Below are 15,343 nucleotides of genomic sequence, written 5' to 3'. Positions count from 1 at the left end.
TATATTGTGATATGTATGATAATTTGCAATAATTACTTATTCATAAGATTTCATAAACATATTTTACAATTGAAATGTTATTTTTAAGGCGCTAGGCATTATGATGAATTTATTATAGCTTATTCAAATTAATTTGAAGAAATATATACGACCGCTAGTAAATAAATATTTTTGCATATTATAATCATGGTCGTGTAGTTGAATGATTATATTTCAATGTAAAAAATATATTCATTAAAATGATATAGTTGGTTTTATATATTGATTTGGTGTTTCGCAGTTGCATTGAATAGCATCGAAGTAGATAGCGTGTATTAACAATACCGTGCACTATTTTATCTACTGACATACTTTAAGATTAAAATATTTTAACTTTTTTTTTAATAATGCTTTTTATGCAATTCAATCCGACAATCTATGTCTCACGGGATTTGTAAGGAATTGTATAACAAAGGAATTTAAAGGCAATATTAATTATACATGACAACTTGTCTGAGCGAATTATTGTTGACGGTGTAAAAACTATTTGTTTGATTTGTATAGTACGACACAAATTAGATGTAGCATCGGCAAAATTCGTAAAAGCGATTACTGGCGATTTACACAACCAATAGAAATAGCTCTATATCGCGCCTTTCGACGCTATTCGTCGCTATTGATTCTCGCGTCAGTTAAACCCGAAAAAGCAAATTGGCATGTCAAATTTACGAATATATATGATATTGCTATATGACACGTTGTTACGTTGGTGTAAATAACATATTCACATAAATAATAAATAAAGATTACTAATTTGGGATGGCGTACTTAATTCGGATGTGATCGGTTTTACGAATTTTGCCGATGCTACATCTAAGTTATGACGTACTATACCTTATTAATATACCTCGATTGTTGGTAAAGAAAATAATAACAATTTTCACATTTTAATATGTTATTATAACCTGTAGTGAAAATATAAATGTCGTCAATATTTAAGTTTAAATAAAAAAAAATTAAAAATAAAACACAATGGCGTTTATTCTGTAAATCTATTTACAAAAGAAAATAAATACACGAATATTCACAACATTTACTTTGAGTAAATGCACGAGTTTTTGAGTTATGGCTGATACGGAATGAAATATTTCAGAAGATAGAAGAAATGAAATTAAATTATACACTGACAGCACTGTAAACCATAAATGGTAATCTTGAAACTCTGGATGAGGACACAATATCGTATTTAATATTCAATAATACCCAAATTTCAACATTAGATTCATACAAGATCCTTATAGTGGGAATCACTACGTGATTATGTTAATGGGTTTTAATGGCGCATAAATTATTTGTACAATAAAATATAAATAAAATTTAAGCTTAGAAGTTGATCGGCTTTCCGATGTATGCAGCCAAGTTCGCTTCTCGTAACGCTTCCGCACAAGTCTGTAAACAGATAATGTAAAATTAGTTCAAAAATGAATAAAACGGGACACGTAATAATAATAAATATGAGACAATATCACATACATTACTCTGATCCCAATGTAAGTAGCTGAAGCACTTGTGTTATGGAAATCAGAAGTAACGACGGTACCACAAACACCCAGACCCAAGACAACATAGAAAACTAATGGTAATCTACATCGACTCGGCCGGGAATCGAACCCGGGACCTCAGAGTGGCGTACCCATGAAAACCGGTGTACACACCACTCGACCATGGAGGTCGTCAAATCTTCACATGATAAAATGATACATTTGTAAAAGCTTTAATTATATAGAAAATGTATTTAAAAAACATCATTACTTCTCAATTCTTCTTCATAGAATTCTGTGATAGTTTTGTTTTTGTTTTTTACTATCATTAAGTATTCGAGCTGAGATGGCCCAGTGGTTAGAACGCGTGCATCTTAACCGATGATTGCGGGTTCAAACCCAGGCAAGCACCACTATATATATGTGCTTAATTGTGTTTATAATTCATTTCGTGCTCGGTGGTGAAGGAAAACATCGTGAGGAAACCTGCATGTGTCTAATTTCATCGAAATTCTGTCACATGTGCATTCCACCAACCCGCATTGGAACAGCGTTGTGGAATATGTTCCAATCTCTCTCCTTAATGGAAGAGGAGGCCTTATCTCAGCAGTGGGAAAATTTACAGGCTGTTACTTTACTTTTACTTTATTGAAATTTGAGTATGTTCCAGATAAAAACAGTTGAAAGTAGTGGGGGGGGGGTGTCGGTGTGTACGTACCGGATGTGCGTGGCAGACGCGCGCGACGTCCTCAGCCGCGGCGCCGTACTCCTGCGCCAGTACCGCTTCGTTGATGAGCTCGCCGCCGCCCTGCACACGATATACATATAGTACGACACAAATTAGATGATGGTATAGGTTGGCGGACGAGCATATGGGCCACCTGATGGTAAGTGGTCACCATCACCCATAGACAATGACGCTGTGAGAAATATTAACTATTCCTTACATCGTCACTGCGCCACTAACCTTGGGAACTAAGATGTTATGTCCCTTGTGCCTGTAGTTACACTGGCTCACTCACCCTTCAAACCGGAACACAACAATACTGACTACTGTTATTTGGCGGTAGAATAACTGATGAGTGGGTGGTACCTACCCAGACGGGCTCGCACAAAGCCCTACCACCAAGTAGATGTAGCATCGGAAAATGCAATGGAATGAAAATAAAACCGATTACTGCCGATTTACACGACCAATAGAAATAGCTCCCTATCGCGCCATTCGACGCTATCCGTCGCTATAGATTCACCCGTCAGAGAAAGCAAATGCATGTAAATCGACGCGTCAAATTGACGAATATATTAGGTAATACGATATTACAAGTTATTACGTTTTTGTAAAGATCATATTCACACGAGAAAGAAAATTTTGATAATATGGGACAGCGTACTCAATTCGGATGTGATCGGTTTTACAAATTTTGCCGATTCGACATCTAAGTTGTGTCGTACTATACATATGTTACAGACTACACAGGTCACATTGAACCCTATATGCTTATATATGACTAGTTGTCGTTAAGGTTAGTTGTCATTTGTTAGGCAAAAAACTTAGCCTATGTCCCTTAGTGAAGTCCAAGTTTGCTTTACAAATTTCATCAAATTCGATTCATCGGTTTGGTCGTGAAAAAGCAACAGACAGAATGCTTTAACACCATGTGTTACTTTTTTTAAGTAGAAGAGAAAAAAGACAAACAGAACATATTTTTATATAATAATAATATACACATATTTTTGCGGTATATCGGTAGCAGTAGTAATTGTGAGCTAGCATAGCATTTTAGCAAATGGCAAAATTTGAATTATTTTATTCAAAAATACTTTCTCTTCTAGCATCAAGTCACATATTTTATTACTATATATTTTGTAAGCAGTAAGTTAAATATACTATAATATTTCGGTTGATATTATCAAAGACTTGGAGTTATCTAGAAGGTGTAATACAAAGCGTGTCGACTCACGGGTCCGATGATGTGGGTGCCGAGGATGACATCGGTGGCCTTGTCCGCTAACACCTTGACGAATCCGTCGGGCTCGCCGTTGGTCTTCGCGCGTGAGTTCGCCAAGAATGGGAACTTGCCGACTTTGTATGCACGACCCTAGTATCATAGAATTTTTAAAAACTATTTTAGAAATCAAACTCAATATTAGTTCGTTTAAATATAATTCTTCCTTCGGTGATTTACTAACTTGGCAAATAAAGTCATATTAAAGGGTTTGAAATATTTTGTACACAAACCTCTTTTTTGAGATCCTCCTCCGTTTTTCCAACCCAGCCGACTTCAGGTGATGTGTAGATAACAGATGGAATGGCATCATAGTTGAAATGCACTGGCATACCCTACAAATTATTATTAAACAATAGAACATTTAAAATAAAAACAGACAAGCATATTCTTTCTACACATTTTTGCACTAAATCTTACTTTGATTCCTTCAACGCACACAATGCCTTCATCTTCTGCCTTGTGCGCCAACATGGGGCCGTGGATAACATCACCGATAGCGTATATTCTGGAAAAATATAAAATAAAGTTTTATAAAGAAAAATAAACATAAAACCAAAAAACAAACAAACAAAATCATGATTGTCGTAATTATTTTCTATAAGTACCACATTAAAAGAATATAATTAAAATCCTTTAAAGTTATTAGTAAGGGATAATTGAATTTTAACAGAAATATTTCTTGATGATAAAAGGACAATATTACATTTAAAAATATTTTAAAGATGTACACAATTCTAGTTACCTACCCAGGAACAGTGGTCTGGAACTTGTTGTTGACTGGTACGCGACCCCTGTCGTCCAGAGCAATACCGACCTTGTCGAGGCCAAGGCCTGCCGTGTACGGTCGACGACCGACGGAAATCAGAACGACATCGCAGTCCAACTGGAAAAATAAATAACAACTTATACTACGACACAACTTAGATGTCGCATCGGCAAAATTCGTAAAACCGATCACATCCGAATTGAGTGCGCTAGCCCAAATTATAAATATTTATTTCTTATGCGAATATGATCTTTGCACAAACGTAATAACTTGTAATATCATATGACCTAATATATTCGTCAATTTGACACGCTGATTGACATGCACTTGCTTTCTCTGACGCGTGAATCTATAGCGACGAATAGCGTCGAATGGTGCGATAGGAAGCTATTTCTATTGTTTGTGTAAATCGGCAGTAATCGGTTTTATTTTCATTCCATTGCATTTTCCGATGCTACATCTAATTTGTGTCGTACTATACTTATATAACTTATTATTATATATATGATGTTACTCATAACCAAAAATCAAAGTAATATATCACAATTAGTTTAAATATACCTAGACATATTTAATTACTAACTATAAGGCAGAAAGAAAAAAAATATATTATGTAGTTAGGGTGGTGAACAGACTTTTGTAAAATTTCATTTTCCAGAATCTACTTAATGTAAAAACAACTAACTTCCATAAACAAATTTTCTTTATTACTTTAAGGTCATCTTTATAAAATGACAAATTTAATAAACCATGTCAATGCTAATTTAAATGCCTTGAAATATATTTAAGATTTCTTTATGTAAACATGAGCTGTATAAATCTCATACAGTTCAATTTTGAGGTAAACATTTACAGATAACATTTTATCATATACTGATAAGAAACAATCCATCATGACATAAGTACTACTAACGGAAAATGAATATGTTAACTATTAAAATTAACGATGTATTTGTATAATAAGCCTATATATATTTTTAAAATGAATGTATAAAAGTAAAAAAAGTATCAATAAGTGAATTTAAGAATGGAATGATTTTTTTTAATAATGCTTAACTATTAGTTAATCCACCTTTCACATAGAATGCTATGGTGAAAAAATAATTAGTTTATTAATAATCTGTGAAATGTTGGCACTGCCATACTTACGGATTCCTTACCGCCACCCTTGGCAGCTTCAACATCTACTTTAACACCACCCCCTTCTTTTTTTACACCGGTTACTTTGGTACCGAGTTTGAACTTCATGCCTTGCTTTGTCAGGATCTTCTGTAGGGTTTTCGATACCTCTCCATCAATACCAACACCTATAAATAACATAATAAAAATTTTCCTATACAAGGTACTGCAAGTTTATGACATTTTATTAATCAACAATTTTAAGAGTATATGATAAATAAGTATTCTTAAAAAAAAATATTAATTTAATTTATTACCTCCTATACTTTCAAGGAACTCAATGGCGGTGACTTCAGCACCTAGCCTCTGGTAAACCGAGCCCAATTCAAGACCAATTACACCAGCACCAATTACCAACATTTTCTTTGGTACCTTAGATAGAGAAAGGGCCCCTGTCGATGTGATGATCTGTTGCTCATCAAACTAAAAAGAAATGAGAAAAATGTCAGTTACATTTTTAAACTTTCAAACTAAATTATTCTGCCATTCATAAAATACATTGCCTCATTCTTAAAGTAAAACAGTTTAATGTAAATATAAATACATTTTTAAAATAGGAAATTGTTTGTAAAGAATGAATATATACTTACTGTAACACCAGGGAATGGTGTGACCTCAGAGCCAGTTGCAATTAAAATATTTTTCGTATTAATCATTTCAACTCCCTTCTCCCCTTGAACTTGAACTTTGTTGGGTGCGACAATGGAACCTACACCGCGAACAAGTTGCACCTGTAATTAAAGAAATGTTTTTGATTGATCACAAAAACAATAAAATTTTTTTATTAATTTTCAACCAACTTCAAAAAAAGGAGGAGGTTCTCAATTCGACCCGTATGTTTTTTTTTCTGTTTGTTACGCGATAACTCCGCCAATTATGAACCGATTTGAACAATTTTTTTTTCGGCGTATAGATAATACACCTAAATAATACATGAAAATTGGGGACGAACTTTTTATACGCAATATCTCCGCCGATTATAAACCAATTTGAACGATTATTTTTTTTTGTTGAATAGGTATTCCATATCAATAGGATTGTTTCAGCGAATTTGAAGAAAATATTTCACCCCCAACGCATTTGAAGTCGGTTTTATTTTTTTTTAAAGTTAATTATTCTTACTACTAAAAGCATAAATTTTTTTTTAGAATTTAAAGTAATTTTGTTCTATTATACCTGTAGCCATATATAGCTATTAAATATAAATGAAATAATTAATATAAAAAAGAAAGTTTTATGTCAGATAAGGCAACTTCAATCACAAAGTAATAGTAATAATTATGTAAGTATTATACATAACTAGAAATAAGAAATAACCAACCTTGTTTTTGTTAAAGAGCATAGCAATACCACCAGTTAAGGCTTTGACAGCATTTGCTTTGTAAGTCATCATTGCGTTAAAGTCAAACTTGACTTCCCCAACTTCAATACCTCGATGTTTGAAGTCATGCTTGGCCATGTGGTACAAATGGGAATTGTGCAGTAAGGCTTTAGATGGAATACAGCCTACATTCAAACATGTACCTCCCAAGCTTGGATCTTTTTCCACTGATATTGTCTAAAATATTGTTCATATGTAATATTTAGTTTTGTTAATTATAAGACACAGAATATAAATTTTAAGTGTCATAGGTTCTAGAAATATCTCAAGATCAAAGAAAGTAAAGAGAAGAAAATTAATCTCCTTTTTCAAATAGATTTTAATTACACTGTTTTTTAAACTTAGCATTGAGATTTATACAAATAAAATATAATGATAATAAATAAAATTTACATTTGACTTAGTGTATAATTATTTGTCACAGCTTTTAATTAGGATTAGAAACATACCTTTAAGCCCAATTGGGCAGCTTTAATAGCAGCTACATATCCGCCAGGGCCCGAACCAATTACTACAATGTCAGCTTCGTGAGTAGTGGCATAGTTTCTGACTCCAATCCTTATGTTACCATTCTACAACATCATTTAATAACTTAATATAAAATAGCTTCATTGATAAGATGTAGAAGGTCTTTTTTTTTTTAAATAAAATATTTATTTCAAATCGAAATCATGTTCTGGTAAGAATTTTGCAGAATTCTAAAGTTTGATAAAGTGCTGGTTTGACAGACGGTCACATGTTGAAGGTCAAAGACAAGACAGTTCATATGTGAATATGGATTTAAATAAAATTGCATCAAATAACATACCTTAATATAAACTATGAACATATGGCTAAAATTACTTCCCAGTAAGAAAAATAAGACCAGACACCCTGGCATCATAAGGTTGCATAACTTATGACAAAAATATTTTATATTTTTTTATTACAAGTAGATAATATAAATGAAAACTTACCCTAATGGAAGTTGATGCGAGTTTCAAAAATTTATAGCCCATATTTAAAATCAATATACAGGGCTTATTTAATTAACCCAGATAGAGTATTATTGCGGTACCCTGGCGATCAGTACAATTGACAATACTACTGTCAAAAACTAAAGTGTCATAAATTTGCATAGAATAAAAATATGAAATTGGCATTTCTATAAAGTTTCTGTTTCTAAAGTACGTAGTATGAATAATTTTAATTTTTTTAATCAAATTTTAATTGGAATAATGATAAAACTAACAGAATCACATGATTACCCTAATCCGTTAGAAGTTTTATATGATCAGAGAAAATGACGGAATATAATTAAAAAATATTTTTAGCTGGCAATACAAAATTGCGCGCGCTGCTAGAACGGAAGTTTTGTTTATCAATCAAGCTAACCAGTATGAAACATCGCGATCTCGGTAGTGTTTGCTGTTGGTAATCGTTTAAATATATACGCGCATGCTACGTAAATCGATATAAAATATTTATTATATCTATTGTTCCACGTGATTTTAATAACTTTCAAGTGGATCGTAAACGATACAGTCGTATATTTTAATAAACGACTTTGTGTTAGTGGGTAAGTACGTTGATAAAATCAAAATTGCTTTTTGTTGTTTTTGTTAGTATTATATGTTTATTAAATAATAAGTTTGCGCATTTTTTAGATATATTGCGTTTTTAATTATAAGCTGTATGTATGTATTAGTTATAAAGATTAATTAATTATTATCATTTAGGCTATATCCCGATGAATGCATGACATTTACAACATGCTTCAAATGATAATATTCTAAATTCATTGTTTTATTTGTGTAAAGCATCTACCAATATGTATAGTATTAAATATAATAATATGTGGTATTAAAATAATAAATAATTTAATATTTTTCTAAAAATATAAATACATTTTATACACAGGATTTAGCATTATGTTACGTTTAGTGAAGTGCTTTATTATCTTTTTTTAAAAACATAAATGATAAGCATTGTAGTCTGTAAAATAAGTTGATAAAAATGGCACTCGTGTTAATTTGTATTTCATTGTGTTATTCGAGCTGTAGAGCTACATGATTCCTTTAAAATGAGCGGCAGGTGCAAGCTATTTGGAATATTTTAGTAGTTCAACCTTAAAACGGGCATTCAGTAGTCGTTGAGTATTTTCTGTGGTATTTGCAATGGGGAAACAAAAAGGGAATTGGCGGTTTTTAGTCGGTAAAAAATGAACGAGATTTTGGTATGTTATACAACAGGGTTTATACAATATGACAACGATTACGAAAATATTTCTGGATATAGTATTTTTGTGAATATTTCAGTGTATAAAAATAAGTTTTAAAATATAGGATTCCATAAATATTTGAATATTATGTTATTTGTTATTGTTTGTGAACAGTCACGGCAAATAATGTTTATTACATAAGTAACCTCGACATTTATTTGAGTAAATGAGAATAATAGTTTATTTTTAAAAAATGTGTCTTCTTATCTTTAAAATCAAAATTTATTGCTAAACACATCATAATAGCGTGGAATGCTAGCAGCATCTGTTAGTTGAATCGTTATTCGTCTTTCTGGTCTGGAGAAACGAGCCAGCACTCCTGTTATCAGATCAAACTGCCAAATTGTCTCTCGAGTCTCCGTTCTCTCCCATCTGTACGGTCTCTTTCGTAAGTCGTTACTTTCAGGAATACTAATACGACCATCTCTGGAACTTACCATAAAAATAATACTATGTACCGACAGTTTAAAATTGAAAATTAAACTATAGAATTCAATAGTCCGATTACTTCCCGGTATTTGTTTAAAGAAAGATTAAAATATGCCGTTAATATGTACTAGCATGTATTTCGGAATCGTGTACGTATTTTAGGTTATCCTTAAACAATCTTCAATTTTAATACAATATTTGTTTTTCGTCGTTAATGTTTCTCTACGTTTGAATAGGTTAATTTTTTACCGAATATTCGTTTACACAGTGTTTTAATGACGACACATTCGTAACATTGTTCATCAAACGGGCGTACCTAACGTTTGATTGTATTCATAAGTCTGCATCGACATCACGAAACGTCAATCACAACAATGTGATGCAAGACATTTGTCATAAATCCTCAGTAAACACGCTATTGTAACAAGAAACTAATTTAGATAACAAATGTATGAATCAATTGAATGAATTATTTACTTTTATATACTTGTTTGGTTGTTCGTAGAATTGCTTTAATTAAGTTGTTTCGCCGTTTTTATTTATTCCTTTGATTCGTCGAATTGTATTTATTTCAGATGACAATCCAACATCTCAATAAGTAATAAGTAAATAACAAATTGTTAGGTAATTAAATGGATAAAGTTGACTTAGTCTGAAGTAGTCCATCAAATCTTAGATCGATGATCTAATCCAGTCTGAATTTAAAGGGACGTATAAAACCCATTTAGAAGGTATCCTGATTACAATTGGTTGTTAAGAAATGCCGATTTGAGTCTCAGTAGTCCGTTTGTTCTCGGTAACTTAAGCCTAAGCTCCTTTAAAGGTCGAGTGGGATAAAGCTTGTGTCCGCTCATAATCCGAGCAATATCATAAGCCGGTTAAGGCATTTCTGGCCCATATCTACGGTTCAGTTTACCTGCGCAGTAGAACAGGTAATCCTGTTAGGTGGCCGTGACACGTTGCCCGGCTTCTGCGTGGAGCATTCAATTCAGTTTAGTTCGGCGCGCATCCGTACTCGCGATGTGCGACGCGAGAGCTCGTAAAACTGCACCTGCCATACAAGAGAAGCTCGCCATCTATGAAAACGGTACAGCCGCCAAATAAAACAAATGTCTACACTCTACACCCATTTTAGCATATCATCTGTCGCGTCCGTATTTGGTAGCGCTTCGTTTCGTTTTACGATCGAAAGTGTCCTACGCGTTTATAATTATTATGGTGTTGCATATTCATATGGACACGCGTTTCTCTATGCCTAGTTGTCAAATCAAATCAAATCAAATCAAATCAATTTTATTCAAGTAAACTTCATAATGAAGCGTTTTTGAATCGTCAATAATCAAATACTACCACCGTTTCGGAAAGCAGCTTCTAGCGAGAAGAAACGGCAAGAAACTCGCATAGTTGCTCTTTTCAAATAAACACATTTACAATGCTGTTATTGACAGTAATTAGCGTCCTATCATGGAACCCGAGCCTAACTCCAGGCGTTTCTTTCTAAAAAGTACTCTTTTAATGAATAGTATGATTTATTTATTAATTTAGTCTTAATAATATTTTTAAATTTTGAAAATGGTAAATTGATAATATTTTCCGGTATCTTATTATATATGCGTATACCATTGCCCAAAAACGTTCTATTTACCGTATGCAAACGGAAACTGGGGGTTACAAGTTTATTCTTATTTCTTGTATTAATAGTATGTACATCAGCATTGATAGAATAATTTTTAATATTCTTTTGTATAAAGATTATATTATCATAAATATATTGTGAAACAGCCGTTAATACGCCTATTTCTTTAAATTTTTCGCGTAATGATGTCCTGGAGCTAATATTGTAAATAGATCGGATAGCTCTTTTCTGTAGAATAAAAACAACTTCAATCTCTGCTGCATTACCCCATAACAACATTCCATATGACAAAATACTGTGAAAATTACTAAAATAAACTAGTCTAGCAGTACTTATGTCCGTAAGTTTTCTAATTATTTTTATTGCATAAATGGCACTACTTAGTTTTCTTGCCAGGGCATACAAATGGGTGCCCCACTGCAGTTTGGAGTCAAGGGTTATCCCTAAAAAGACCGTCGACTCAACAAACTCAAGCCTTTCATTTTTCAAAGTTATTGCAGAAGGATTTGATTTGACATTTGGCAAGGAAAACAAAACACATTTAGTCTTTTTAGCATTTAGTACTAAATTATTTATGTCAAACCAACCAAGAACCCGCGACAGGGCACTGCTTACAACGTCATAGTTGTTTATTTTTCTATCAAGTTTAAAAATGAGGGATGTATCATCTGCAAACAGTACAATATCGCAAGTATTTTTTACGAAATAAGGTAAATCATTTATATATATTAAGAACAAGAGAGGTCCCAAAATTGAACCCTGTGGTACACCCATTTGCGCCACAGCGCCATTTGATTTTGCACCATTAACCACAACCTTCAAAACTCTTTCACTAAGGTAGGAGGAAATTAATTTCAATGCAGGGCCCCTGATACCATAATATTTGTCATTTAGTTCACGTGCTATTAGCGTAGGTTAAACAAAAGCACGTATATCAGGTGCTTTCACGCCTCGTGGGTACGACATTCGATCGCATTGACATACTGCACCGGCTGCACCGACACCAGATATTACTTTGTTGCACCCATCCTTCTAATGAGTGCACGTTCACTTTCATTGTTTTGCAATTAATTAGCAATGGCATCGAGCTTTATCGCTGGTACTCACTCCTTATGCAATTACCGCACTCTTTATGCAATTAGTTTGCACCAGAAACTAGTAACAAAGTAAACTCAATCTCGATAAAATTTTATTGTTATAATGATGTTGAAACTTGAAAGCAAATAACCGACGTTATAAATAAGAACGGCGTCATAATTTAGTTCCTTAATGTTTTATCTGCTGATTTTTTGTTTGTTACAAGACCATTAATATGCAGGTGCGGCGTTGAACTCGTCGGCAAGTTCTCATTACCTGTGTCCTGTACAATGATGTCTTGTTCTCAAGTCACGTACGTTCAAACGATTAGTCTTATGTGTTACCGCTCGCGCCAGAGTAACGAAACACAGAATTCATTAAAACCTTATCATTTACTGTAACAAACATTTTGCGTTGATATTCTTAATACAGTAATTCACTATCAGAAACGAACGTTTCACTTCATTTTTGTGAGTTCTTTTTGCTACAAACAGTGCCTCTGTTTAGCAGAATTAAAGCATTTTTATGTCATGGATTACTCAAGAAAAATAGCGATGGTAAAAAATATTTTTATTTTGCCTGAGTGTTCGATATCGTGTAGTTAACGATTAGTTAGTTATCAGAAATTATTTATAACCGTTACCTTTCAGTCGATTTCAATGCAAGTTGTATATATTATACATATAACAATCGAAATAATAAAAACATCAAAACGTATTTATATATATTTTCGTTGGAATCCTATAAATAATCCATTATTATAAGTATATAATATAATTTATACTTAGTGGCATTGAACTAATTCGATTGAACCCAAACTTTCACTCCGAGGCTGTGAGATCTTCAGAGTATTTCTGGGGTCCAAGGATTTAATACAATCAATTAGTATACTATGGGAATGAAACAATATATATTTGTCGTGCCAACTTAAATTGAATTTAGCTCCATAAGTTCCAATCACTGCTAATTGCGATCATACCACATAACTTCTCATAAATAACATAAGTAACGGGTAACATTCATAGAATATAAATTTCCTTTGAAGATTTATGTATGTGTGTTTATGTAGTACCTTTCATGTGTGCGATTATTATAATATTTACAGAAGTTAGTTGAGTAATACTTAACATATCTTACGATGACATGTGTGCGTAATAGGGCTGCCATAAAGTTGACAAGGTTTATTTAAAAACAAAACATACTTACGTATGTTATGTTACCTAAATACATATATTACCATGTGTGCAGAATGTTGTAATATTTACGGAATTGTTTAACCGTAGTCCGAATGCGACACAACAGTTAGACTTTTGCGTACTGCATGTCAAATACATTGAACGTATTGCATTACGTATGCGCCTCGTGCCATGGTGCATTGCGTACGACGCGCTGGACTGATGGGATAAGCGACGCCCTGGGTGGTTTCCGTGAAACTAAATATATGTATCATTCGATCTGCAGCTTACATTGACATTCGATTCCAATATAGCTCTTGTTTCAGAATCTTTGCGCATTATAAAAAAAAAAATAACAAATAATAACGGAAACTATATAGAACCCAAACCAAACACGGTGCATTATCAAAGATATATACCCGAATTTGAATACCATTTTATATTTATTATTATAAATAAGATACGTACAAAATGTAATTCGATAAAAAATATACAAAATCTATTGTATATTACTTAAGTTGTGACAGTTGTGTTTGAATAAAAAATAAAATAAATAGATCAAAGGTGTGATCATGTTATATCTTTCCTATAAAATAAATTTGCGTAGCTATGAGCATAATCTACAATTATAATTCATATGATGTATAATATATATTGCAATATACCACATATTGCAATTCTATTTCTACAAAAGATAATTTTATTCACATTGACGAAATATTCATTTCATAACTCAGTGATACAGAAATTAAATATGCATAGTTTTAAAACGTATAAGACTTAACGTAAGTTTTAACTATTTCAAATAGTTCTTATAAATTAAACTTGGTCACTGGTGAAAGTAGGCTTTAACTTGCCTGACATAACAAAATAGTTTTATAGTAGTTAAATTATGTGTAACATAATTAAAGTTCTGTAGTATATGATAAATACTTATCTATAATTTGATTGGTAACTACAATAATTAATAGGTTCCGTACGTGACTTCGTTGAATTTGGGTACGGGTGCTGGGTACCCTATGTTCTTTTCTGTACTGTTAACAAAATGTATGCAAAATGACGTGATCATCGGTTGACTAGCTAAGACGTGAAAGCGTAACAAACAAAGTCGCTTTCGTATTTATTATAATTATATTAGTTCGGATCTTCATTAGGCGATTGTTTCATCGACATGTCTGAAAGTCACCTTCGAGGCGATATCCGTGAACAGCATCTTAAGAAAGTGCTGGAATTATCGTGGTTACGACACGGCTATTACGCATTTGTTGTAATTCCTTACGAGAGCGGAGCTAACCCGCTATCCGAGATAATCACATTACAACTCAAACCTGTTGTATTTTATTTGTCGGTAAAACGTTACTCTCGCTGTGGCATGTCTCTGTAGATTTTGTTTATTGCTCGTTTAATCTAAAGATAAACTCATGCGCCGCTAATAGCGAGATAATCTCTGCATTCTTGGTTATAAGTGCTAAACTATTTACTCGTACAAATGCAGGATAATCGTTACGTTCAATATATTACTTATTAGTGTATTACGCAATTTAAATGAATCATACTTCAATTGATTTAACGAGGCCCGTGTTGTATGTACATTGAACTGGTAATTGTTGTATTTTACGATACTGTAAACATATATGTGATTTGTAAGTAGGAAGCGAAAGTGCAATTGAGTTTGAAGCTGTAATTTGCTCCGATATATATAAATGCGTTATGTTTTGCTTGTACGAACTATTTTCCGAATGGTACTTAGACATCCTATACTACTTTGGTTTTAAAGTAAATACTCGTATTTATGACTATAATAACATAACAGTCGCATTTAATAATGAGAATGATCATTGTTTTATATGCTATACTAATATTTGTTCTCGTTTAATTTGAAATTAAATACTGAGCGTAAACCATTTGATA

The 15,343-nt window shown here is 32.7% G+C and overlaps 2 protein-coding genes across 2 annotated transcripts in view; one reads left to right on the top strand and one right to left on the bottom strand.

The window, feature by feature from the left end:
* Positions 1-1,002: 1,002 nt before the first annotated feature.
* Positions 1,003-7,956, bottom strand: LOC124530163 (dihydrolipoyl dehydrogenase). Its single transcript, XM_047104157.1, has 12 exons — positions 7,812-7,956; positions 7,305-7,427; positions 6,796-7,032; positions 6,065-6,205; positions 5,732-5,897; positions 5,445-5,602; positions 4,276-4,412; positions 3,947-4,034; positions 3,760-3,861; positions 3,482-3,619; positions 2,239-2,328; positions 1,003-1,428 (listed from the first exon to the last, which is right to left on the bottom strand). The coding sequence occupies exons 1-12, from the start codon at positions 7,851-7,853 to the stop codon at positions 1,363-1,365; spliced, it is 1,488 nt and encodes a 495-aa protein (XP_046960113.1). The 5' UTR covers positions 7,854-7,956; the 3' UTR covers positions 1,003-1,362.
* A 2,539-nt stretch (positions 7,957-10,495) lies between these two features.
* Positions 10,496-15,343, top strand: part of LOC124530211 (protein FAM107B) — a 32,571-nt gene continuing 27,723 nt past the window's right edge. The window contains exon 1 of the mRNA XM_047104256.1: positions 10,496-10,631. Within this exon, the coding sequence (XP_046960212.1) occupies positions 10,565-10,631 (67 nt within the window). The 5' untranslated portion in view covers positions 10,496-10,564. The remainder of the gene's footprint in view (positions 10,632-15,343) is intronic.

The sequence above is a fragment of the Vanessa cardui genome, chromosome 6 (genome assembly GCF_905220365.1).
Source record: "Vanessa cardui chromosome 6, ilVanCard2.1, whole genome shotgun sequence".
Lineage (NCBI taxonomy): Eukaryota > Metazoa > Arthropoda > Insecta > Lepidoptera > Nymphalidae > Vanessa > Vanessa cardui.
This window is presented reverse-complemented; position numbering and strand designations above follow the sequence as displayed.

Coding starts and splice junctions, on each gene's coding strand:
- LOC124530163 (XM_047104157.1), bottom strand. CDS start 7,853: ATGGGCTATAAATTTTTGAAACTCGCATCAACTTCCATTAGG. Junction 7,033..7,304: donor CTGCCCAATTGGGCTTAAAG/GTATGTTTCTAA, acceptor ACAATATTTTAG/ACAATATCAGTGGAAAAAGA. Junction 3,862..3,946: donor TGTGCGTTGAAGGAATCAAA/GTAAGATTTAGT, acceptor AATAATTTGTAG/GGTATGCCAGTGCATTTCAA.